Source organism: Chrysemys picta, chromosome 10, assembly GCF_011386835.1.
Source record: "Chrysemys picta bellii isolate R12L10 chromosome 10, ASM1138683v2, whole genome shotgun sequence".
Classification (NCBI taxonomy): Eukaryota; Metazoa; Chordata; order Testudines; family Emydidae; genus Chrysemys; species Chrysemys picta.
The window spans coordinates 4,433,572-4,460,742 of NC_088800.1; the positions used below are offsets into that span (position 1 = coordinate 4,433,572).

Here is a 27,171-nt window from a genome sequence, read left to right on the forward strand (position 1 = left end):
TTAAGTGTTTATGTTTATATCGAGAGAAAATCCTATGAGCGTCATAGTCTACTTCTTCCAAAAGGAATTTTACATTACAGCGAACAAGTAACAGCGCATCACAATAATGTGTCTGGAAAAAACATTAAGCAATTCAGAAAGTTACTGGATTTTCACTAACTAGCTTGCTTGTATGAAGTTTTTGTAATAGCAGCGTCTGCTCTAGTTAGCAATGTATTGCATGATTTTTTTGGATAAAATTACACCTTTGAAAGAGAACTACAAAGACAAACCATAGTATATACTACTTATTCAGAACACAATCCTCTGAACACTTATGCACATGGACGATTTTACTGACACGAGTAGGTTGCTTAAGCGTGAGCAGGATAAAGCCCTAAATGGAAATATACATGACTAAATAATGTTCATGTGACAACTAAGCAAATCTTTGTATCTGAATGCTCGTAAAGCACCCTGAAAGTGGAAAGTGCTAAATACTATCATTAAAACATTCCAACAGAGGGATGAAAATCCATCCTTTAGTCTTGCTGGCAGATTGGTAAGAGATAAGAGGGAAAGTTAACCTCCTTTCTGAATTTCTTGACTATGGTCAGTTTCCATATAATCATAAAACTTGCATTATATGGATAAAAATAAGCTAATTTATTTGGGTTTTTTTGTTTTTTGTTTTAAAGAGGAGGAGAAGAGTAACAATTCATTTAGGTATAATTGTAAAAATACATTAATTTGTCCGAGAACAGGGATGATTCTGTATACATATTTAAGTAGCAGCTCCAGGCTATTTAGGGACAAATTCTGCAAACACTTATGCATGTAAAGCCTCACTAAACTGAGTAGGACTTATTCAAGTAAGTGTTTGTAGGATCGGGCCCTTATAGTGATCTAAAATATATATATACATATACATATATATACATACACACACACACACACACACAGGCAGTTAAAAAAAAATACTCAGTCACCAGACCACAATGCATCTTTGGGGCTATTATGATCAACCATGAAAGTACATATTTAAGATGCATACTATTTATATTAAAAATACTTATGGAAAATAGTTGCTTTTACTTACCAGCCCATATTTCAAAGTCTCATCGTCTCAGATATTTTATATGTTAAAAAACTATCATTTTTTAAAAATGCCATTTTTAATTAGAAGAGCAAAAAGCATCTTAAATTGCTAAACATGTGTTTTGCTCCTAATATGAAAATATATTGACACTGCTTTTGAAAATATATAATCAGCAGGCATAATAAAATTTCAATGCATACACAGACTAAAAAAACCCCCAATGCTTCCATGATGAAAGTTGCAACCCAGAGTCAATTTTTTATGTAGTTATGTACCACTATCTACAATAGATACATTGATACTTTCTTAACTAACATCATGTGACTATTACAGAGACAACGTGGGTCAGGTAATATCTTTTACTGGACTACAGTGATGTGCAAAGTATCTTTTTTAGAGTTAAATAGTCACAAGTACCTCTTTTTTGGATTTTCTCTCAGAGGAGTGTTAGTTGAAAAATATAGATAAAAGCTCTAAGCTATGTTCTGCTAAAACAATAAAACTATTTCTTTCAATCAGCGAAGACTTTTATTCACAGCAGGTACAAAAGGGAGACTGGTATATTTCTACATATGCAGAATCTTTAGAAGTCCATGAAAGTGTCAGGAGAATTTGCTTAAAACAGTTTACAAAAATGGGAAAGAGAATGAGTCCTATCCTATTATTCAATAACCATGTTCATGAGGCATCTGCAGAATCTAACCATGCATAAATTAGTATGTGTAATACAACAGTTATTTGCATAACAATAGCAAGTTAATAGATGCTTAAAGAGCATAAACCAACACCACCTTTAAATCAGACATGCCTCCAGGCACTCCAGTCTGTATAGACCAAAATACTTGGAAAACAGTAGTCATAAAACACATGAAACCATAAAAAAAAAATAAAAAATTTCAAATAATTCATTGTATCCCCTGAACTTTTTCACTTTTTTTTCCCAGAAAGAGGAATAATTTTAAGAATGACACCACAGCTTTTTAATTTGTATTTTGTCATCCATCTTGCAAGAATATTTTAGAGTACAGAACTCTATCTGAATTGGCCATTATTTTTTGGAGACTCATGATTTTTAGGAATAACCATATAGGTAAAAGCCAAATTCTCCATCGATGGCATTTTTCAAGAACACTCAGTACGGGGTCTTATTCTGCCCTCACTGAAGTTAATGGGAGTTTTACCAGGGACTTCAATGGGAGCAGAATCAGGCCAATGCTGAGTGTGAAAATTGCACCTGGTATGTAAAATATTGGCATTTTATTAGACCCTAGTAAGTGAGAACATTAGGAAAAAACAAACCAAACATGTCATCCCACACCATATATTTCATTCCTGAGGGTCTTCAACTATTTTGCCAAAATTCATAATCTGAATTAAAAATGAAAAGAAAGAGGAGCTACTTCTATCTTATTATCAGAGTAATTAAAAAATCCTTTAATCGCACAATAAAACAATCACCATCCTCATCATAATCTCTTCCATCCTCCCAAGGGAAAAAAGAAATACCGTTTGGAAAAAAAAAATCAACAGAGATATACTTCTAAATGACTCCTTAAAGATATCACTTTTCAATTTAACAGGACAGATTTATTTGTATGTGGCTCAAATGTTCACAGTTGCTCTCTGCACCTTCATACATAGGAATGAATGTCACAGTGGCAAGCAGCAGTAATGAACAATCTTACCTGAGGATATGGAAACCTCCCAAGAGCAAGCTGGGAAAGAAAATAATATTTGTCTAGTTATATAGATTTGCATGGAGGGCATATTTTCTTAAAGAGAGAAAAGTACTTATCTCTCACTATTGTACAAATTGCAAAAAATATATGTGAGCAAAAATAATCCTGAGAACACAGTAAGAGCTGTATTTAGAATGGAGTCATTCACAACGATTATGCTTTGTTTACAAACAAAATTAAGGCTTTGTTATAAAGTATGCACACTTTTCATTTTAACTTAGTCAACAAAAGCATGTCTATCCCACCAGGTAGCATGTGCCATGTTCCAGTTTTCTAAGAGCTCCTTAAATGAAACCATCGAGTCTCAGTAGTGAGGCAAATGACACTGAACTTTACTAATTATATCTGCAATGCATGGGTATTCACACAGCTTTCACTCAACTCCCTAACTCCTGGTTTAGCTCACACTGGGCTCAGGGTAAAATGTGGGTTGGATCAGAGGTCAATCTCCTCCTTGGTTGTTTCAAAGTCTTCGGCCAGGAACTCTGGGGGAAGGGAGAGAGCATGGAATCCACAACATCACACTCCGTATTTTCTTTCATTATATTTTAGGTTATATACAAAATAGAGTTGACATATTGCCAAAAATGGTTTTTAAATGGTAATTAATACATTATTACAGCTCCTGCTAATGCTGGTACACAGTAAGGTCTATTATTTCCAAGATAGATTCCTGTTTTGTCCCAGGTTGGTATCTCAGCCTTACAGTACTTTTGTTAAACCACATTTTTTCAAAAAGTCATTTTGGCCATTTTTAAGTGATCAGACAAGATGGGATCTGTGATAACCAGCACCTGTTCTTCTTGTGCCACTGACTTACCATATAACCATGGGCAAGACACTAGAGCTTTTTAGTTCACACATAAAGGCCAAAACCAGCAGTCCATTGCCTCTACTCAGGCAAATACCTTATGAGGAGACAACACGAGCTGTACCTCAGCACATAATCACAGGGTATGACACAAAACAGGTATAATACAAGCATCGTTGTGAGGCTTAATTAGGTCTGTAAAACTTGAGATGCTCAGAGAAAAAGCTACTATAGAGGCACTATTACCAATTCTGAGCAGACAAGGTCTTGAGGCATTTGGGTAAAAGACATATGTGACAGACCACAAAAAAGGGAAGTGAGCTTTTTTGTGATGGAGAGAGGAAGAGACTTTGCTGCATGTAGTTATTATTGGTAATGAATTTCTACAGACATGCAAAGAAAATGAGTAAGGCCCTACCAAGTTCACGGCCATGAAAAATGCATCACGGACTGTGAAATCTGGTCTTTTGTGTGCTTTTACCCTATATTATACAGATTTCACGGAGGAGACCAGCGTTTCTCAAATTGGGGGTCCTGACCCAAAAGGAAATTGCAGGGGAGTCACAAGGTTATTTTAGGGGGGTCACAGTATTGCCACCCTTACTTCTGCGCTGCCTTCAGAGCAGGGCGGCCGGAGAGCAGCGGCTGTTGGCCAGGCGCCCACTCTGCAGGCAGCAGCATAGAAGTACGGTTGGCAATACCATACCAGGCCATCCTTACTTCTGTGCTGCTGCTGGTAGCAGCTCTGCCTTCAGAGCTGGGCTCCCAGCCAACAGCTGCCGCTCTCCAGCTGCCCAGCTCTGAAGGCAGCGCCACCGCCAGCAGCAGCGCAGAAGTAAGGGTAGCAGTATCACAACCCCCCCCCAACAACCTTGCATCCCCCCACCCCTACAACTCCTTTTTGAGTCAGGACCCCTATAAGTAGAACACTGTGAAATTTCAGATTTAAATAGCTGAAATCATGACATTTACAATTTTTAAAATCCTATGACCGTGAAATTGACCAAAATGGACCGTGAATTTGGTAGGGCCCTAACAATGAGCTATAAAAGGGCTACTAAGTATGTACAGTAACATTTTTGTACATGTATTTATTATGTATGTTATGAGAGTTGCACATGATAATCTCCATGCATCATCTGAAGATTCACCCCAATCTCTTCTAAAACCATACCAGTGGGAGTCTCCATAATGATTGAGGAGGAGCTGTTATAGTTCATGATATCAAAAAGTGTTGTTTAAGGGTCCCTACTACACTGACAGGACAAGACACGGGTGCTCAGAGAAACAGTGGGCTATTGGGTCATTCATCATTCTCAGACTTTCATTCAGATTTTGCTTTAAATCACAAAGGAAATCACCTCTCCAAAAATTAATGCTAAGGCCTTGATTTAAAAATCACAGAAGTGAGGAAATTAAACATTAAGATCTCCACTGAGCCCTTAATTCACCATAGGAAAAGGGATTGTAGCAACCATAATACGCATCATTCCACCCTCGCCTCACTAAAATCCCTCCTACAAACTCACTTCTGCCAGGTAGCCCCCAACACTAACCCCCACTATAAGCTGTGCTACCTTCACACCAGAGGTGCAATAAGGCAAATCAGAACCCTCCACCCTGTCCTCACCACCCTCTAAAGAGAGGAAATCTAAGCTCAAGTCTTCCTCTGGGTCTCTTCCTGTGTCTGTCTTTCTGTCAATTCTTTGGGGCCAGAAACTGTCCTTAATTTTTATTTCTGGACGAAGCACTGAGTTCAATGCTGCTGCTTAACAAAATACACTCATCATCATCAGCTCCAACAAGCATAGGAAAATAAATGAGGTGAAGGCTGGAGTCTGTCTCTTTATGTCATTTCTGTATCCTTCACAGCCTTGAGCCTTCTTGGCTGGTCAAACCTGGTGAGGCAGGGCCCACTGTGAAGAACACAAGTACCTTCTCCCCTTTAGAGCTGAGTGTATCACTCAGTGACATGATTATCTGCTGCTGGCCTAAGGACTGTGTATTACTGTTAGGCTAGCATAGAAACCTGCAAGTTTTAGGCACAATGGAGTGAGTGTAAGAGAAAGGAATCCTAAATGTTCTTACTTTTGTGGGTTTAATTATTACCATTACATATTATATTAAAACAAACACTCACAACTATATCATCTCATGACACAGCAGGAGGAAACATACAGGTATACACACAGAACTGAGTTCTGTAGTCCTTACTTGGTACTTACATGGACAAAACCCTCACTGACTTCAATCCCGACTCCAAACTCTTCATTCGAGTGCCAACTGCCAATCCCTTTCCCTAATCATTAACTCTAACGGGAGTTTTACCTAAACGAGGACTGCGGGATCCGTCCCTAAATGTAGCAGAATAATTGTGGAACTAATTTTCTGTCAAACCAATAAAAAGAGGTAAAGGAGCTTTGAAAAGACAGGAGTACAGAAGAATCAGTTCTTCAGCAGCTATAACCAATTAACAAAACAAAACAAAAACCCCTAAACAACAAAGCAGAATGTGACAAGTCTGCACCTCCTAGAACCATTATTGTGTTGATCTAGTCAGAGGGCTTTCCCTCCCCCCAAGATTGTCAAGGTATTATAAATTAAGAAACTTACCAAAGAGTATGTAATCTTCCCTGAAATAGCCTGCAGATATGTCACTGTACTAAATGTGTTTCAGATTTAATGAAGCTTTAATGTCCTTTTTAATTTTGCCTGTTTCTATATCACCAGGGGTCGAGCAAGGCAATCAGCACTCAAGAGGGTGGTTTGGTTTAAAACTAGGAAAAACTCATTTGCTTATGAGTTGCACTGTATTTTCTTAATTAAATTTACTGAGTAAAATGGTTTAAGTTCAGCCAACCAATGACCTCTGGATGTAGATTTAGATTTATAAACAGGGTAACAGTTAAAGTAAAGGGAAAAAACAACCAAAAAAAACAAACAAATTAGAGCTATACCAATAGGAGTTTGTACCCTTATCATCTTTACTAAAGAAGTCATTTAAACATAAGCGGCATAAGCCCAATGAAAAATGCAAAAGATACCAAGTACAGAAGCAGAGGTAATCTATCAAAAAATCTCTCCCATCCTCTACTTTCACATGAGGGAATTCAGGAAGGGTTTCATTTCTTTCTTTCTTTTTTTTTTAAATCCTACTGGGTTTAAAACAAAACATTTTAAATCTGAACACTTAGGGTCAGGAAAGTGCTGAGTATTCTACATGGGCTTTGAAATTATGGAGAGAGAGAGGAATGCTCAAACTCGAAGGGCCTGATTCTCATTTGGCAGTATAAAGGTACTTTAAAAAGTCAGTGTAAATTATATTGCCAGAGTGGTCCAAAAGGGCTTTAGTACAAATGAGAATTAGACCCTGAAAGGATCTACCAGCCAGGAATTTGTTTTTAAACAATGCTATTCTACTGTTGTACTGTGAAACAACCACGTTTCAGTCCCACTGCTTAATGATCTTCCACTACCCACATGCTGCTCACAAGTGTCAGAAAGCATCACACTTTACTTACATATAAAATTAGCATCCTAGAAAAATGTAAAATTTTAATCTTGCACTGTTATTAACCAGGGTTCTGGCCTTACAAACTAACTAGTACTCCTGTGAGTAGTTCTTACATGAGTACTCCCAATGAGTTCCTCAGAACTACTCGTGGGAACAATGGTTGCAGGGTCAAGTTCTAAGCTAATAACTTATCACGTTACATATAAATAATCTCAAATGTCTAATTTATAATAGTAATAATACTTTGAGATCCTGGAGTGAACAGCGCCACACATGCTGCAAAATGTTTTACAATATCTAGGGGAAGATTTTCAAAAGCAGAAAGGGGCGTTACGCACTGCACTCTCATTGAAAGTCAGTAATGGTTGGATGCCTAGACCCCACTAGTGCTTTTGAAAATCTCTCCTACCTAAGGTTTATAAAGGTTTTGTTTTGTTTTAAATACACAGAAAAACTAATCCAGAGAGCGCTTAAAGGACTTATCAAAGTTACCCAATTGACTCACCAGTCCTAGCTAACAAATATCTTGCTCTAACCACTACACAAAGTTGCTTCTTTCAAAAGTTAGGAATTGACACTTGATTAACAAACTTACAAAGGGATGTGTTGCTAGTAAGAATTATTACTGTCACTGAGCAAGTGTGGAAGAACAATCCACATCGTGTTCAGAAAGTAACAAAGAACGAAGTTCAGAACATTTTTTTAGGACACTCAAATTACAAAATCTCCTACTTAGATTATTGTCTACGCTGTGCAAGTTGTTTTTAATTTACAGTTATACTGAAAAGCATGGGATGTTTTATTCTTAACTTAGACACATTCCATGTTTCTCAACATAACTGCAAATTGAAAATAAGCACTTACAATATTGCTAGTGATCTAGCTGAAGAAGGACTTTATAGTCTGAAATGTTCTAAAATTTGTTCTTAATTACCTTGTGCACATTTTACACAATTAAATTTCCATCTAAGGATTTTGCATTTAGATTGTGCACTGCAGTTAAAGCCTCATTTTATGGAAAAGCAGCCTCCACTTTGGAACATTGAGACATAGGAAACTTTAAAAATCAGACTTAACTACTGGATTACATAAAATTCCCTAGGTGAGATTCCATTCCAAGACCAATTTATACATTCCTAGATAGATGGCTTAAAATCATCTGAATCTCTTCCAGTGAGGACCTTAATAAATATTAAATACCTCAAAAACTACTCTAAGATTTTTCTCTCTCTTTCATATCAATTTCACTGTCCTCTTATTGCACAGTAAAAAAAATAAAAAAATCCAAAGGATATAACAGCAATTTACCAGTGTTAAAGTGCTTCTGAGGTTAAACTGACAACAAAGAAAAACAGAAACACAAAGCATCTTGAAGTAGGGTTTCAATTAAATGTGCAGGATTTAGTAATGCAGGACAAAGAAAAAGAGTTACAAATTAATTTAATTTTCTGCGTACAGTTTGCAGCTGCACTCCAAAGTGTCTGGGGCTTAAGAACAAAGCCTTGAAAGGCCTCAGAGTAAGGAAAGCTTCAATTTTTAATGTATAACGCCATTAGTTGATAACTTGTGGAATCTGCGACCCCTGCGGAGGGGCATAAGTGCGAGTAACAGAGACTGATGAAGTGACATATTTGTTCATGTCTAGAACTATGAGGAAGAAGCTTATTACTAACACCATCAGGCCCAACAGAAATATGCCCTAATAACCTTTGAGACATTTCCTGGTTCAACATCTCTCTCTATAAAATATATTAAAAAGCCAAGCTTAATTCACCTTAATTAAGGATAATTAGTTTCACTTTTGCTTTTTAAAAACATGAACTATAAAAAATTAATTGCAAATTAAAGATCACCACTAAATTGCATAATTCTCCCAATCTGCAGAGCCTCAGAATTATATCTGCTTTATATATAAGGTTCTGCAAAGGTTCTGCTGATTCAGAACAGTGTAACTTCTTATTCGTACGGGTCTTATCTATAGACATTATTGTTCTCCTTTATCCTTAAGGATGCACATACCTCAGTCCCCAATCCTGTAAACATGTGCACAACTCACATGGGTAGTCCATAGAAGTCCATGAGACTACTCATGTGAATAAAATTACATGGGTAAAATTGCTCATCTGCCGGGAGGTGCTCTAACCACTGCAATACAGGGTCATTCCCATTCTCTCTCTCTCTGGCGCAAAGACTATTTAAACATTTATCCACAGGGGAACAGTCGTTGGGCCAGAAAGACAGAAGGGGAATGACCCCATAGTCCAGTGATTAGGGCACCCACCTGGGAGATGGGAGACCCAGGGTCCAGTTCTCCTGCTCCATCCACTCTTTCATTATTTATCCACATCAGAATATCCCCTATCTCAGTGGTTAAAGCACTCTCCTGAGAGGTGGGAGACTCCTGGTTCAAATCCCTTCTCCCCCTCTGGGGGTAGGGGGAATTGAAAATGAGTCTCCCACATCCCTAGCAAGTGCTCTGGGCTGAAAGGTCTAAGGTAGGCGTCCGGCACCATCACCACCACGTAAGGGGCCTGGTTCAGTAGGCGTGCTCAGAGACTGCCTACCAGAGCGGGCGTCACACACAACACAGGCAGACCCCACGCACAACGTGGGACTCAGGAGTCAGTTGGGCATCTGGGTGCCTGGAGGGAGGGAGCAGTGTGCATGCTCAGAGGCAGGAAAACAGGCTCTCAGGGAACACTGACTCTGAAAAATTTGGGCACCAAGGAAGTTTAGATGCCTACAGGTTTCAGCAGGAGTTTTGTGGATTGCAGTGGAATCAAAACCTGGGACTTAGACCCCTGAACCCCAGAGATTTAGGTCTTAAGTACCTTTGTGGATCTCACTCTAAGTGCTTAAGATTTTAAAATGTACTAGCCACAGGGACATAAAGCACAACTCTATATCATAGCAATTAACTAACAGCTTATAAGATATTAACAAAAATACAATATGCGCTCCACTCTCATTCAAAACCTACAGGCCCAGATTTCGAAGTTCCTTACGCTGGTGCAAATCCATTGAAGTAATGGTGCTGGTCTGGATTTACATCAGTGTAAAGATCAGATTTTGGCCCATTGCAGACCAGTAATAACAACATAGAAAAGCAAACACAGCTGATAAATCTCTCCAATATTTTGTTATTTTTAAAACAGAAGATTGGTTTATCACAGCGGGTCTTTCTATGAAGAGAAGGCCACATTAATATATATTTTATATATTACATATAGACACACACTATGCTATTCCCATCCATCTATTCAGGGACCTAATTGTTTTATTTATTTCAGTGTTACAAAGCCTGCCCACTGTGGCTTAGTGTTGAATGCTGGAAAACATGATACATTGAGGTCTCAACCTGGGCAAACTGTACCTAAACTTACACTTTATTGCAGCTTAGTTCACAATCTTCACCTAATATAGGGTTACATCCCAGCGCAGCAAGCGGATAAATCATCCTGGAATATTACTCTGGCTAAGTTTAGCTGTGAGTGGAGCATATGTGCTTCCAAGTCACTGAAGCAAAGGCCCATAAAATACACTAATTACTGGAAGTTATGGTCACTGAGTGATTGATAGCGCTCTGCAAGGCAACTTCCCCATTTTCAGCTATTCTGACGGGCCTCAACTGCCACAGAGCAATTATTAATTCATGACCCAACCCTCAGGCACTGATACCTTTACTTCTAATTCTGCTACCACAAAACTACTGTTATGGCTGGACACTGTCTTTCTTCATCCTGATGGCTGTGTAAAGATGATAAAAGTGGAACCTTTGTAGACTGGTGTTGTTTAGATACATTACCCAAAAACAGCATAGAAAAATAGGTAATTATTTGTTCTAGATGCCAGTTTCTAAAATGTTTTGCTTTGCACAATCGAATAAAATATGCCTACACCATATATTTTGCAGAATTAAGAACAAATTTACTTTAAGTTGTTATGAGGCAAATCCTGCTCATCTTACCCATAACTAGTCGCAGTGACTTCATATGGACTACTTGCATGAGAAAGGCAGTAAGTGATTGCCTGCCGTATGAGCAAGAGATACCGTAATATCATTCTTTAACACAGTCGTTCTCAACCAGGGGTACGTGTACCCCTGGGGGGTACTCAGAGGTCTTCCAGGGGTACATCAACTCATCTAGATATTTGCCTACTTTTACAACAGGCTACATTGATAGCACTAGCGAAGTCAGTACAAACTAAAATTTTATAGGCAATGATTTGTTTATACTGCTCTGTATACTATAGACTGAAATGTAGGTACAATATTTATATTCCAATTGATTTATTTTATAATTATATAATAAAAATGAGAAAGTAAGCACTTTTTCAGTAATAGTGTGCTGTGACACTGGTATTTTTATGTCTGATTTTGTAAATTTTTAAGTGAGGTGAAACTTGGGGGTACAAAAGACAACTCAGACTCTTGAAAGAGGTACAGTAGTCTGGAAAGGTTGAGAGACACTGCTTTTACAATTTAAAATAACTTGAGAAAGCTCATTTCAAAAAGGAGGAAATGTGCCATCTCTTTTCGAGCTGCCTGAATAGACAGTTCCTACTGCATGGGTGTCTGCTCCTCAAAAACATCACTGCAATTATTAACAGTCAGGTCAAAGACTCGGGATCCAATTCTGCTCTCAGTTACAATGTGAAAGGAAAAAACAAAAAGTGGTGTGGAAACTGAATTACCCTCTCACCCCTAAGTGAAGGTCCTGGCACATAGGTGAGGTAATGCTGGGAACCCTGTACTGCCAAAGACCATGCTGTATCTCTTCTGTGGGCAAACAGAGAATTTCAGTCTCCTGGGTGTTCAATCCAGCATTTTTCAGAAGCACTAAATTCACTTCAAAATATTTTTTTAAAACCTCCAGGTCTGTGTATATTATCATTTTTACAGAGTGATTTGCAGCCAGTAAAGCAACTACGCATCACATTCAAGCATTACTGGGTCCTTGGGTAGTTGGTTATAGAAGCAACGGTGATCTTTATTAGTTTAAAGGGATGCAGTAAGAAAAAAAGTGAAAGCAATTTAAAACACATCATACTGTATCTACTGAAATGTGTTCAGATCTATCTAATGTGTTCAATTAATTTAACAATTACTTGCTTCCTCAATGTAAGAGTTAAGAAATAATACTCTTGTAACATGTTTATTTACTGCTGACCTGGTGTCTTCTGGTAGCAGGCGTTCTTAATGACTACAGCGACACCAGCCGGCACCGGCCTGATCCATACTCTCCAGTTTAAACCTTTATTTCTTTTTCAGAGGACTCTAATAAAACTCATTTTGGTTGTATCAACAGGTTGGGCTGCAAATTGAGAGATCAGGCCTCAATACAGAGGCAAATTATTCCAAAATTAAATTTAATTTGCTTTTGAGAGAATTTAGGATACTGAATTTTCTTTAGACACTTTGTGAACATTTCTTTTTGACACACCGAATTTGCAGGCCTAACATAAGAAGATAAGAACAGCCACACTGGGTCAGACCAATGGTCCATCTAGCCCAGTATCCTGTCTTCCCACAGTGGCCAGTGCCAGGTGTTTCAGAAGGAATGGACAAAACAGGCAATTATTTAGTGATCCATCCCCTGTGGCCCACTTTGACTTCTGTCAGTCAAAGGCTAGGGATGCCCAGAGCATGGGGTTGCATCCCTCACCATCTTGGCTACTAGCCATCCTCCATAAACTTATCTTATCTAATTTTTTTTTTAAACGCAGTTGTACTTTTGGCCTTCACAACATCCACTGAAACAAGTTCTGCAGGTTGACTGTGCGTTTTGTGAAGAAGTACTTCCTTTTATTTGCTTTTAACCTGCTGCCTATTAATTTCATCAGGTGACCCCTAGTTCTTGTGTTACATAAAAGGATAAGTAACACTTCCCTATTTCTCCACACCATTCATGATTTCATAGCCCTCTATCATATCCCACCTTCGTGGTCACTTTTCCAAGCTGAAAAGTCCCAGGTTAAGCCTCTTCAGTATTTTCTTTTATAATATAGAAAATGCTGTAGGTAGTTTTCATAAAAAAAAATTCAAACTAGATTCCATATTGACCATATGCATTATATGGATACAACGCAGAATTCCAGAAAATTAAGATTTACATACACTCTGCCCTTGAAGTAGGGCAGGAAGACATAAGCACATAACACTTCTACTTCATGCTCCACACTCACTATCACCTCACTTTTTGGTGCAATTTAGCATGGGGGTTAGCTACAAAGCCAGAAATGATCAAGCTCTGGTTATACAATGTCCATTGTCCACCTATCTCCAATGGCCTGTTAGAATAGTCATTATGCATAAAAATGCTCTTGCTGCCTGTCCCTGGGGCTCCATTCACAGAATCAAGTGTGAAGAATTCTCTGTGGTGGTTTGTGGCTTTGGAACTTGCTTCTCCTGATGGGACTATCTAAGTCTGCATTTGGGGACTTTTAGAATGTGGTTTTAATTTGTCGTAAGTTCAAGGTTTTCAGTGACGGGACTTTTGCTGTTCAATGGGCAAAGAGAACATGGATGGGTTACCAATTTAGGGCAACAGTAAGTCCTTTAAAAATTTGTTGTAATGCGGTCCCGATACCATGGTGATGGATATCTAAGAAATCCTGGTAATCAAGTAACTCTTAAGTGCTCTAGAAATGTGTGTCTGGATTTTGTACATTAGGATTGGCATGTGGGTTTGCATGTCAATGTGTTTAAGACTCACCCAAGAAATGCAGCCCAAAGCTTTATATTGCAACACACTCTTGGGAGATGTTGCAAGTGTCAGAAAAAACATTATGGTTCTAGAATCAACATAATAGGACCTGTAGTGTAACCCCAGAGGATATCAAATTCTCAAAAGTCAGGACATTTCCAGTAAAGACTGCCTCTCTATCCTAAACATCTCCTGTTTGGCCCACTATTTTGATATACCTGGTGTGATGAAGTGGGAATGTTCTTAATGTTTTCTCTGAATACTGTGTGGGTGCCTCAGTTTCCCCTATGCATTTCTCAAGTATCTAGGTGGTGGGATAAGGGTGTGTGATTGTTGCAGAGCCGAGAGCGCCAGTGTGATGATGTCTGCACAGAGAATGGCCGACACCCTGTCTCCTGGCAACTGATGGCCTGGGCCCCTCCCCTGCAAAGGTGCCAAATGAAGGTGTTGGAGAACAAAGATCAGGTGGCCTCATGGCCCGGGAAAGAGAGAAAGGCCAGAGGAGGGACTGGAGAGTTTCAGTTTGGAGCTGGCTGGGGAAATGGAGGGAGCCCCAGGGCAGGGGTCTAAACTCCCTGCCCCCCAGGAGGGACCTGACTGAGGGGGTCCTGTTGTCTGTACCTACAAGCTCTGGTTTGGACTGTGTTCCTGTCATCTAATAAACCTACTGTTTTACTGGCTGGCCGAGAGTCACAGTGAATCGCAGGAAGTTGCGGGATGCAGGGCCCTGACTCCCCTACACGCCGTGACACCTGGTATGTAAAATCACGTACGATTCTGAGGCCCTTGCTTTACACAGGGCTGAAATGTAATTCTCATTTGCCTTTTAAGCTTGACCCTTGCCATCATCATAAGTGCCTATTTTAATTATGTTCTTGCTGCTTCTGCTCCGTGCAGCCTTTTGACACTTTGGATCATTCCATGCTCCTGGATTGCCTCCAGGAGTCATGCAGACATTCACACTTACCTCCTGTCACAGTTCTGTGCCTATCAAACTGCTCTAACTCAGTCTCCAGTGGCGTCTCTAATCCCACACCAAGACCCAACTGTAAGGCATTCCACAAGCTTCAATTCGCAGTCCTCCCTTCTCTTCTACCTACTCATGATAAAATTGACCCCTGTGCGAAGGTACCACTTAGATCTTCACAACAGGGTTTAAGTAGGATTTAAGTGGTGCTGGCCCTCTACACAGGAATGAATTTGACTCATAAGATCAGCTAAGAATCCAGCTCATAATCTCTAAATGTAACCTTAGCCACTTCTACATTGACGATATTCAACTGAACACACATTTTGAATTCTTAACACAAAGTCGTCCTTGTCAACTCCCTCTCCTTGTTCTGACTATAGACGCTCGTGGCTTTGTGTCAGCTTCCTACAGGTAAACAGCTCAAAGACAGAAGTGTTTCTCTTGCTCAAGAGTATCCTCAAGCAGAACTTCATTCTCTTCTAGCACCCTCCGCAGACTCAGACCTTCTATTTGCCTCTGCTACTTAGAAGCTTGGTATTATCCTTGACCCTAAAGTCTCATCTTTCCACGTCTACACTTGTCACCACCTCTGTGTTATATGCCCAAGTACTGTATGCTCAAGAGTCAGTATATAAAATCCCTTACCATTGCCTGAACATTGCATGTTAAGCAATTTTAGCATATTTATCTGGAAAAACATGCATGTGTGCCTGAAATACATATATGCCGCACACACATGCACTGGATAGTTAATGCTCAGTTTTGGTGTCCATGCTTAATTACTGAAAACACAGAATAGCCTAATAATCTGCAACATCTCTTAAAACTCCATGTTAACTTGACTGCCACACACAATTCCTAAATACGTAAAGCTCTACTAAATACACAAATAAAAGAAAACAGACACAAATTACTGTAGATGATCAAAGGAACATTCTATTTTAGGGGATTGCAAAACATATTCTTATCATTATTACGGATGTGCAAGAGCATTTCTTTCGTGTACGGGATAACATTGATAACCTTTGCAGGAGAAATGATTTTTTTAAGGTGGAGCTAGAAAGAAAAAGAAAGACAGAAAGAAAGGCTGTTTTTGTGAACAAAGAATGGAAGAGAGTTGAGACTGAGAAGGATACAAAGGAAGATGTGAAGTGGGAAGCACACCTTTATAGTATATGGAAAGTCAAATCACCCATATTCAAATCCCAGCTCTAACACCCACTCACTCTATAGCTTGGACAAATCATTTCACCCTTTTGTGCCTCATAAGAACGGCCGTACCGAGTCAGACCAAAGGTCCATCTAGCCCAGTATCCTGTCTACTGACAGTGGCCAATGCCAGGTGCCCCAGAGGGAGTGGACCAACAGGCAATGATCAAGTGATCTCTCTCCTGCCATCCATCTCCATCCTCTGACAAACAGAGGCTAGGGACACCATTCCTTACCCATCCTGGCTAATAGCCATTAATGGACTTAACCTCCATGAATTTATCCAGTTCTCTTTTAAACGCTGTTATAGTCCTAGCCTTCACAATGTCCTCAGGTAAGGAGTTTCACAAGTTTACTGTGCGCTGTGTGAAGAAGAACTTCCTTTTATTTGTTTTAAACCTGCTGCCCATTAATTTCATTTGGTGACCCCTAGTTCTTGTATTATGGGAATAAGTAAATAACTTTTCCTTATCCACTTTCTCCACATCACTCATGATTTTATATACCTCTATCATATCCTCTCTTAGTCTCCTCTTTTCCAAGCTGAAGAGTCCTAGCCTCTTAACCTCTCCGTATATGGGACCCGTTCCAAACCCCTAATCAGTTGCCCTTTTCTGAACCTTTTCTAGTGCCAGTATATCTTTTTTGAGATGAGGAGACCACATCTGTACGCAGTATTCGAGATGAGGGCGTACCATCGATTTATATAAGGGCAATAATATATTCTCAGCTTATTCTCTATCCCCTTTTTAATGATCCCTAACATCCTGTTTGCTTTTTTGACCGCCTCTACACACTGCGCGGACATCTTCAGAGAACTATCCACGATGACTCCAAGATCTTTTTCCTGACTTGTTGTGGCTAAATTAGCCCCCATCATATTGTATGTATAGTTGGAGTTATTTTTTCCAATGTGCATTACTTTACATTTATCCACATTAAATTTCATTTGCCATTTTGTTGCCCAATCACTTAGTTTTGTGAGATCTTTTTGAAGTTCTTCACAGTCTGCTTTGGTCTTAACTATCTTGAGCAGTTTAGTATCATCTGCAAACTTTGCCACCTCACTGTTTACCCCTTTCTCCAGATCATTTATAAATAAGTTGAATAGGATTGGTCCGAGGACTGACTCTTGGGGAACACCACTAGTTACCCCTCTCCATTCTGAGAATTTACCATTAATTCCTACCCTTTGTTCCCGGTCTTTTAACCAGTTCTCAGTCCATGAAAGGACCTTCCCTTTTATCCCATGACAGCTTACTTTACTTAAGAGAGTCTTTGGTGAGGGACCTTGTCAAAGGCTTTCTGGAAATCTAAGTACACTATGTCCACTGGATCCCCCTTGTCCACATGTTTGTTGACCCCTTCAAACATGTTTATGATGCCTCAGTTTATGATGATGAACGATTAACACTTGTTTTTGTATATACAATATAGGCCCTAATCCATAAACTGGATCTGCTAACATGGACCACTGTGTGCCTGTGTGTTGCCACAATCAATAGGTTCCATGCTAGTGAATCTGATTACAAGATCAGGATTTATCATTTTAAATTATTCGGGTCAGTGACCTAGTTATTTTACACATCTGTAAGGTGCCTAGCACACTGTTGGCATTACACAATCAAATAATGATGCTAATAAAAAGTGCCCCATCTTTAAAATAGGGTCAATAATACTTACCTATCTCGGAGGAGCATTAGTTGGGTGTTAGTTAAAAGTTTGTACAGTGTCTTGTAAATATTAAGCCAAATATAAGCAGAAAAATCCTGCTTTAGAAACAAAAACCTCAGCTTTTACACATTTCCCCTTAAACTTATTAATTAGTGCATATTACAGACTAATATGCTGCAAAGCTCGCCTTCAAGTCTTTTTGCATTATAACGTAACTAAAAAGCATCTTAAGAGTGCTCATTATTAAAAAACAACAAAGTATGTTTTATTTTCATTAGGGAGCACTAATGTTCACTTTCAGACAGTAATCCGTGATTGAAATTGTATTAATTAGAGATTAAAAGAGCTATTAGATCATTCAAACTATCCTACTTCATGTGCCAGGCACAGTTCTCTGAAAAACACTGATTGCAAACTGCACTTCAACTTAGCCCAAGCTGCCTGGAATTAGGGTGACCAGACCACAAATGTGAAAAATCGGGATGGGCGTGGGGGGTAATAGGAGCCTATATAAGAAAAAGACCCAAAAATTGGGACCGTCCCTATAAAATCGGGACATCTGGTCACCCTGCCTGGAACACATTTTAGGACTGAGTTATAAACCCCTGAAAAACAGTGTTTATAATGAAAGTGCTGACACAATCTTCAGTGTAGTAACAGCAACGCCACTGGTTTAAATTTAACTTGCTTTGTCAACCAAAAAGCACTGAAATAAAACTACAGCTAAAAACCTCATGAAAATTTACAAACTATTTGCTATGAAATATCTGAAAAGAGGTTTATTGATAACACACTGAATTAATGTGCCCTTTTAAAAGAAAAAAATACAAACTGCAAAAAAATAAGCCAATAATGTTTCCTTTCCCTGTGAGATGTAAACTGCTCTTAACCCCATTTATTTCAATGGCAATTGAGGATAGTCGGCATCTAACAAGATGGGGCTCATCAAAGTTAACTTGTTACTTTGCCTGCTCTTTAAACTCAGCCAACTGACTTCTTGGACAGTGTTCTTAAACTTTAAAAGTAACCAGTTTCTCATTACCCACAACACAGTAGCAAAGAAATTCAATGTATTTTTGAGGTTTAGATTAAATAAAATTAGAAGATTCTAACAACTGAGTTTAATCATCATACATCAAAACAGCTCTCGGTATCTTGGTCCAACACATTACTTCTTGTCAATCAATGTGCTCTAACTGCTAGCTTGCAGGCATAAGAGTTTGGATATTTAAAAAAAAAGTGAGTTGAGACAATTTTAAAATCCTAGAATAAACTCTAACTGCCCTCTCTACTTCATCAGCAGGAGCCTGGAATAGTGTACCACCAATCCCCATGTCAATAGACAGAGTTACTTTAATGACAGTGACCTTGCATGGCTCTTTGAGCTTCTTCTTCACCTTTCTTGAGATATTTTTCTAAGCCACTGTCCTTGCTCTCATCATTTAACACATCACTCAAACCACACCAATAAAACAGCGATGATGTTGAAGAGAGGTCTCAGAGGTCCAGATGACATACCAATTAACAAAGAACACAGAGCCAAATTGTTCTGTGCATCTGACACACTGAAGGAGAGACGAGCAGGTAGAGAAGGCTTGAGGGAAGAGAGTAAACATAGATCCAAAATGTCCCCCTAATATTGGCTGATATGATGTAAAAATCAGTATTACAAAGACAAGCTGTAAATCGGCTTCTAATAATCCTTTACACAAAATCACAGGTTAACTAAAATTCAGTATCTAAGGCCTTGTCTACACTGGCACTTTACAGCGCTGAAACTTTCTCGCTCAGGGGTGTGAAAAAACACCCCCCCCGAGCGCTGCAAGTTTCAGCGCTGTCAAGTGGCAGTGTAGACAGTGCACCGGCGCTGGGAGCTACTCCTCTCGTGGGGGGGGGTGTTTTACGGTGCTGGGAGAGCCGCGACTACACAGCCACGTTAAAGTGCTGTAACGTTGGTAGTGAAAACATACTGTTAGTCTACTAAGAAATTATTCATATTTTAGATCCTGCTATGTGCTGTTATGAGCTGGGTGAAACCTTGTTATAGGTTGACTTAAAACCCCATTGAGAACAGTAGGTGTGAACTAACCCTTCAATTAACAGAGGGGTAGCCGTGTTTGTTGCTTTTTACAGATCCAGATTAAGAGTCCTGTGGCACCGTATAGACTAACAGACGTATTGAAGCATAAGCTTTCGTGGGTGAATACCCACATCGTCAGACGCAAGCTTATAGTTCAATACGTCTGTTAGTCTATAAGGCGCCACAGGACTCTTTGTTCCTTCAATTAACAGAACCGTAAGCATAAGCCCCACTCATGTGAACCTGCTCAGGAGCTGTTGGCGTGTGTGTGTGTGTGTGTGTGTGTGTGGAACGAACAGGGAATACACACAAACTGAGGTCAAACAGCCTGAAGGAGCAGACAAAAGCATGATAGTTGACCCTGCAAGAAACCTGGGAAAAGGTTTTTGGGTCAGGGATGAAGATTAAAAGAGTGCTCTTGGTACTGTGAGCAAAAGAAGCTGTTTCCTGCTAAATGATTCCCTCTGTGGACAGAAACACAAGACTTTGTACATTCTTTGTAAATAAACTGAACTACATCAAAGAAATACCTATCACTAATACCTACTCCCAACTGGAACACCCACAAGGCCCGAAACTTTGACTAGTTGCTCAGGTTGAAAAGAAGTAATACTTTTGTCCATGGGCACACATCATTGTATATCCTTCACAGTCAGCTAATGAACTGGTAAATACATGATGTAGATGATTTATATCAGAACGGAACTGAACCAAAAGTCTACCCTGGTCAAATATGAATGCATTACAATTTCACTTTAGCCCCCTGTTGACTAGACTCACTTACAGAGACTGTGGTGACATGAATAAATTTTGTATTTCTCCCAAAATTCTGAGAGAGCTCCAGTGATGTAATCATTGACAATAGTGGCTTCCAACTGCAGTAAATTGAATTAACAGCACTGCATCCCTTGTGACCCATTAGCGTATGTCATTATTGTATATTCAGAGTTAGTTTTAATCAGTCTTGGAAAACAGATTGACAAGATCTGAATGCAATAATTCAAAGTTAAACAAGCAACACATGATGCCCGTATTTTCAATCTGGTTAAGTTTAATCATGTGTTTTTCAACAAATATATCTATATTCAATAAGGTAACATATGAGAGTCTTGGTTAACTTCCAGTTCTCTATGGGTGAAATTCATCCAGATGCAGAGGGCCAGCATAAAGACTATGTCCCATTTAAGCCCTTTCTTGCACTGGACTTCAGCATAAGTCTATGCACCACTGGCCATCTGTACACGAGGGAATTTCACTCTAAGTTAACATTATTTGACATCTACCAAAAGAGAATGGAATGGCATCTGTAGGATTCTATTGTCCCTTCGTCTGCATGTGGAAGAGGATATAAAGCCAGGACAAATCTTTCTGAGTTAAGGTCCAAGCATATCTTTGGGCAGAAATTTTTTCTAGACACTTAGATGGTGAACTGTGTAATCCTTATGGAAGTATATGACAGCCTGGAGGTGTTGCTGATTCCCACAGAGGCTAGGAGTTTGAGATGACAGGTGGAAAGAAAGAAGAGAAAAGCAATGGTATTGTGCCAATGATGCAAGATAGGCAAAGAATACCAGGGATCTAACTAATGGTCTCTTGCCTTATATTACCCACAGGCCTGTGTGCCCCTTAAAAAGCATTGTATGAACACTTAAGTATGTGTATGACCTTTAGTTCGATTTTGTGTGATGACCACTCTGGGATACAAATGCAGGGTCTTTCAAACCTTTGCTTGTTCTATTCCTCCTACTTCCTACTTAGACTATATTAAAATGGGACACATTATTTATACTAAGGTTGCCATCACTGCTGCTCCATGGGTCAGCCATTAGAAGTTCCTTTCATATGCTGTGGTCATATTGTTATCAGACGGTTCTCCCCACAAACTACTAATATATTTTTAAATAGTCTAAGGTAATAGAAAAGCATAAAAACAATCAGACCTGATCTCTACCAGCCCTCCAACCAAGAGTCTTGGGTGATCCCGAACACAATGACTAATTCTGATGCCAGATCAGTCACCTTTCCCCTTTTTCCTGGATCAGGCCAAACTGATTTCACTTGTCAATTCCTCCTCAAATGATTGGCAGTTCTAGTTATCCTAAGCACTCTAGCCCCTCCGTTGTTTTCTACAACATAGGATGCCCACCTTTGTAAAGAACTATGAGATTTAGGTTTAAGAACCTCAGATGAGTACTAAGCAGAAATACCAGACTACTTACATTTTCACTGGATCAGAAGTTACCTTATGGTGAATGAAAATTACCAATATCACACTTGCAGAATGTACCTGTATCTCCCATTACAATATTTCTACCTGACCACATTCTCCTTGCATAGCTTTGTTTCAGTGAGACATTTCTAGGTGTGAAACAACGAGCGTACGTGAAAAGTTGACCTTTTGGTGAATACCCAATACTAAACAGTATAGTCAATCACATGGCGAGAAATCCATCCCATCTGGCACAAAGCCACAATTATCAGGCTGTCTGCAAGGAACTCCACTGGGGTTCAGAAATGGTACTTACCCAGCTCAGCCTCTGGATCTCCACAGCCCTATGATAGCCAACCCTTAGTGGGCTAGTCTGCACTGGCCTTTTCAGACCCGGTATAGAACAACCCTACCCCCAGTGGCATGCAGGGAGTGTAGAGATGTCCTCCCAACCGCATTCCACGTACCCTGATCCCCACTCTCACTGCACAGCCCTACCAAAGGGCTTAATTGGTGCATACAGGCTCTCCATACCTAGGTGGATTTGACCCACTGAGAACGAATCCATTCTAGATACAGTGAAGAAACTGAACGATGGCTAAGCTTATATATACAAAAGGAACTTTGTATAATAGGGAATATGTAAAAATAATTGGAATCTTAGATTTAGTTCAGTTCTTTCAATGTGCCTATAAGAACAAGTACATATGTTTACATACCTCCATGAAGGAAATCCCTAAACTCCATACATCGGAATGAATCCCGTATTGTTCCCCTGAAATTCGTTCAGGCTGAAAGAAAGGAGGGGAAAAAAACATCTTCTTTAGCCTAGACAAACAAACATGCATATCTCTCTCTTGAAAGTTAGTCCTGGGCAAATAAACTTGCTCAAAATTTTGCAAGAATCTTAAAATTCAATTTGTCTAATCTGGAAAATAATGAAGGTACTAGGTTATTCATAAACATGACACTTTATTTTTTACCTGGGTTCTGCAACTAGGCAAGGGGCTCTGTCCCGCTCAGACACGCCATCCTGCATGGCCATGTATCTAGTAAACTTGGCTAATGCATTTGTGCCTGGACTATCTTATTTCGTAAGAAAACCAACAGTGTGCACCTGCACAACAAAGCACCATATCAGGTTCTAAGACTCCATGAATGGAACGGATTTACTTCTAGTCCAGAGTGAGAGGGAAGGTATATCATGAACAAAAATATTGAAAAAAGGAATTGAATAAAGGCGTGGGGGATTAAAAATTAATGGGATTAATGGGACTGAATTAAACCAAGGGAGTCACACGCTTAGCAATTTTCTTTTAAAACTCTTCAATTAATATATTAAACAATAAAAAAGATTTCACTCAAAACTATTAACAGCCCATTTACAGAAATACAAGAACACTGTAAAATGAAACAGCTAGTTTTTATCTGAAAGCTACAATTCAAGCTTTCCAAGGTCAAGTACAGTGTGAAATGCAACAATAAAAGGCTCCATGAGACTTCTCTCCCCGCTGTGCTATTAATTCACCTGTCTAGCCAACTACCTACAAACCACTGGCCGTATTTCTAGTCTCTAATAATCCAGAGACCTTTTCAGAAAACACACTCCCAAATTAGTGCCAGTCCAACGTGTTTGGGGATGTTTACTCTGCACTGCTAATCCCAGGTTGAGGGCTTTTATCACAGCATGAATGTTAAGTAAAGAAACACAGAGCTGTCTCTGTTATCTTTATGGATCACCATTCTAAATAGCTTTCCAGAATTACCATGCCAAAAAAGTCAGCTTGTGTCAGACAGAATGCTTAGTTTATACTGAGTTACATACTTACATAAAACAAGAATCTTATTACTGTGGCCACCAAGATAATCATTCATAAATACAGTTATTCTAGGACAAGTTTACATGAGAAAGTTTTCTGGTACGATAATGTGGGTTAGGAGTGCAATCTTTTTACGATATTTATATACAGGCAAAAGCCATAGCATATACAAAGTTATACTGGCCAAAAAGTGCTTTAGCCACTGTAACCTATTTTGTTCAGGGAACAAGTTATAAGCTAAAGTGGCAAAGGGGACTATTTGCCGTAGAAGCGGTCTCTATGCTAGGAGGATTTGCCAGTATGGCTGTACCAGCATAGCTATACAGGTACACCTTTTCTAGTATGGACTAGACCCTAGCCTTCATTTAGCAGCCAAATCAGATACGTAGTTCAATCTGGCCGTTTTAAAATTATTTACTTCTTTTTTATAACAGGTAAGGCTTTAAGGTAGTAAAATATTGTGTATGTAACACTGAGGACTCAAAAACAACACCACCACCACTACCACTGAAGCAGGTGCACAAAATAGTTACATCTGTCCATCTACTTCCATGTTTCAAAGTGTCACGTAACACTGCTTTGTTTTGCAATCATATTTTCACACCAAAGCTTTTGTTCTTGCATACTGGTACAAAACACACGCAATTTTATATTATCTTTTGGAGACTGAGGTATAAATTTGATGACTGGCAACAACTCACTCAAGAAGCAAAGCAATTTTAATACATGAAATCTGATCAAATATTTTATAGTTTGACTCCTCTCATTTTCAATTAACAGATGGACGCATCACATTCATCCATAAACAATAAGAAAAAAATAATTTCTTTAATGTACACCTGGGAAGGAGAACTGTAATCTGGATTTGTTCATTAAATGAAAAATACAATTTAATTATTAGAGCTATTTAAAGCCACTCTAAGAAGAAGCGCTGAGTTAGAGAAGTGGAGTCATTTGAAGTTTTCTTTTTTTTTTTTGTAATCACAGTATTTCCATTTTTTTTTTTTTTTTTTTTTAGAGATTGGAGCTGTAGCAATCAGCAGGCCTGGGTATCAAAAGTAATACATTTGATGTGTTTTACATTTTCCCCATACCTAATATTCTGATCACACAGTGCGGTTTAAGGCTTGTTAGGATGGTGACATGATTGTTTCAGAGGCTGAATGATGTGCACTTCTTGGCTAGAAAAACACTTAGCAAATAAATGGACTCCCTGCTTGTTATCTCCTAACAAGGACGCAAGAAAAAAATATATATATAAAAGCAATTAAAGGTCACAAATTTCTCCTCCTCCCTCCCATCTTCTGGAGTTTGAAAGGACAAATGCCAGGCATGTTGTACTACAGTACTGTTTGCAGATTGTCCTTTACCAAAGGCAGGATCCATTTTTCTCATTTATTTTTAGATATAAGAGCAATGTTTTTTGCCAACACTATATTTTAAACACTAGACAAGGACTCCACATTAATTCTACATTCTCATCTGAAGTATTGAAGTTTTCATACTCCACAAAATGGGCACGTGAAACCATTTGTACGAACTTTGGCAAAGACAAAATTGTGGTAGCTTTTGCTGTATTCTCTCAATATTATATATGCCACCACTTTATTTATTTAATTTTAAACCTAGTCTTTCCAATGGGACTAGAGTCACTTGCCACTTAACAGGCATGGTAAAATGGTAGAATCCAATCTGTCAAACTTATGACAGAAGTCCCCAGAAAGAGATATCATAAAAGTTTGTTAATCTGATTTAATAGGAATGGAAATATATGTATATTATTCTGTAGACAGAACATACAAGTAATCTCATCATGGCACGCAAAATTTCTTGGTTAAGTAATAGACGAAACGTACTGATTAAATGGATAAGTGTTGCATGAAAGTGACAAACACTAAAAACATGCAAGTTAATGGTCTAATGGTATAATACTTTCTGTCTTGTCTAGTGATTTCCTGTATAACAAAACCAATGTATGTCCATGGGGTGAACTAAGGTGGGGGCTTAGCACCTTCCACTTACCAACTTTGCACTTTCACCCTAACACATTTTGCAAACATTTTCAAACTGAACTATGAATAGATCTGATAGAAACTGTTTTAGGCAAGCAAAGCACTTAAGCACATGTTTAGATTCACTGAAGTCAATGAGACTTAAGCACACGCTTAAATGTCTGCTAAACTGAGGCCTTAGAAAATGGTTCCAAAACTGCGAGCAACAATGGAGCATGGGTGATCCGCCAAGCACATGCTGGCTACCCCTGGAGAGCCAGCTGTTTATATTGTATTGGCCTCTCCTCTGTTCCAAGCTGTTACACTGCTTTTGAGACAACTATAAATACATTAAAAGAAATACTTTCCCAATATTACTTTTCCTTATCAGCAATTGCTGTAGCTGTCACAGAGATGCTGTGTGATCACAAGGAGGAGGGGGGTTAGTCTGTGTGATGGTGAATGGGAGCAGTTTCCATGGGACATACTCTATTAAGATGCAGATAGGAAGAAAACTGAGAAAACCGCTGATTTAAAAATATATCCTACATCATATAGAACAAAGCAGCATTCAAAGACTTCTTTTGAAATGTTATTTCTGCATAAATTTACTTACCGCCATATAAGCATTTGTTCCAACATACGTCTTGGCTATAGAATTCACCAGCTATCAGACAAAACAGTCTGTTAGAACAATATAAAGATAATGTGGAAATAAAATGGGCAATTATTCCTCATTTAACCTACAATAATCATTTCTATAAATCAACTAAAAATTATGTAAAAGGGGACAAATTTATCTACAAAGGCATTAAAAATGATTAAATCGGTCTTTTCTTTTGAATGTGAGCTCCAATTTAAAACAAGCGCTGCGTTACAGTTTATAGCAGATAACCTTAAACAATTCCGTTAAACAGGATGCTTATAGCTTTAGTACCCCCAAACTAGTCTGATATAAAAAGTCAATTTGAAGTAGGATTGAACACACTCATTTTTCAGTCAGCTGGCTCAAGATGTGAATAAAGCCACATTCATTACTAGAACGCAATGAGCACTAAATACGCTGGAGGGACAACAGACTTTGACAACTTATAATACAACGCTGACCTTCTCTTTGGTCCTCATGTTTGGCGGAGAGAAAAGGTGGCTGCAATTCAAATCAACATCACAGCAAGCTCATGGGTCACTATCACTGAGGTTCTCCAGGGAGGCCCAAAATGGAAATTAATTAAAATTTGTGCTGCACATTGTCAAGGCCCACCACTATTGTTGCTACCAATATTAATTTTTATTGTGGGCCAGTTGGGCTCCCCAGACACATCTCCCACTCTGCCCTCCCTTTTGTCTGGCCAAAACGCTTTCATATCGA

General features: G+C 38.9%; 1 protein-coding gene across 14 annotated transcripts in view; it reads right to left on the reverse strand.

Annotated features, from left to right (window-relative positions):
* The window catches only part of MAP2K5 (mitogen-activated protein kinase kinase 5), a 186,522-nt gene that overhangs the window by 63,987 nt on the left and 95,364 nt on the right, over positions 1–27,171 (reverse strand). For 11 of the 14 annotated variants that reach the window (XR_010590925.1, XM_065559171.1, XM_065559162.1 and 8 more), the window contains 3 exons: positions 26,419–26,469; positions 22,711–22,782; positions 2,764–2,793 (listed from right to left, as the gene is read on the reverse strand). Coding sequence is in view for 12 of the 14 variants with exons in the window: in XM_065559171.1 (XP_065415243.1) it covers positions 2,764–2,793; positions 22,711–22,782; positions 26,419–26,469 (153 nt within the window). In the remaining 2 variants the exon portion in view is untranslated. The remainder of the gene's footprint in view (positions 1–2,763; positions 2,794–22,710; positions 22,783–26,418; positions 26,470–27,171) is intronic. The other 3 variants (XR_010590926.1, XM_065559163.1, XM_065559160.1) reach the window with 1 other exon arrangement.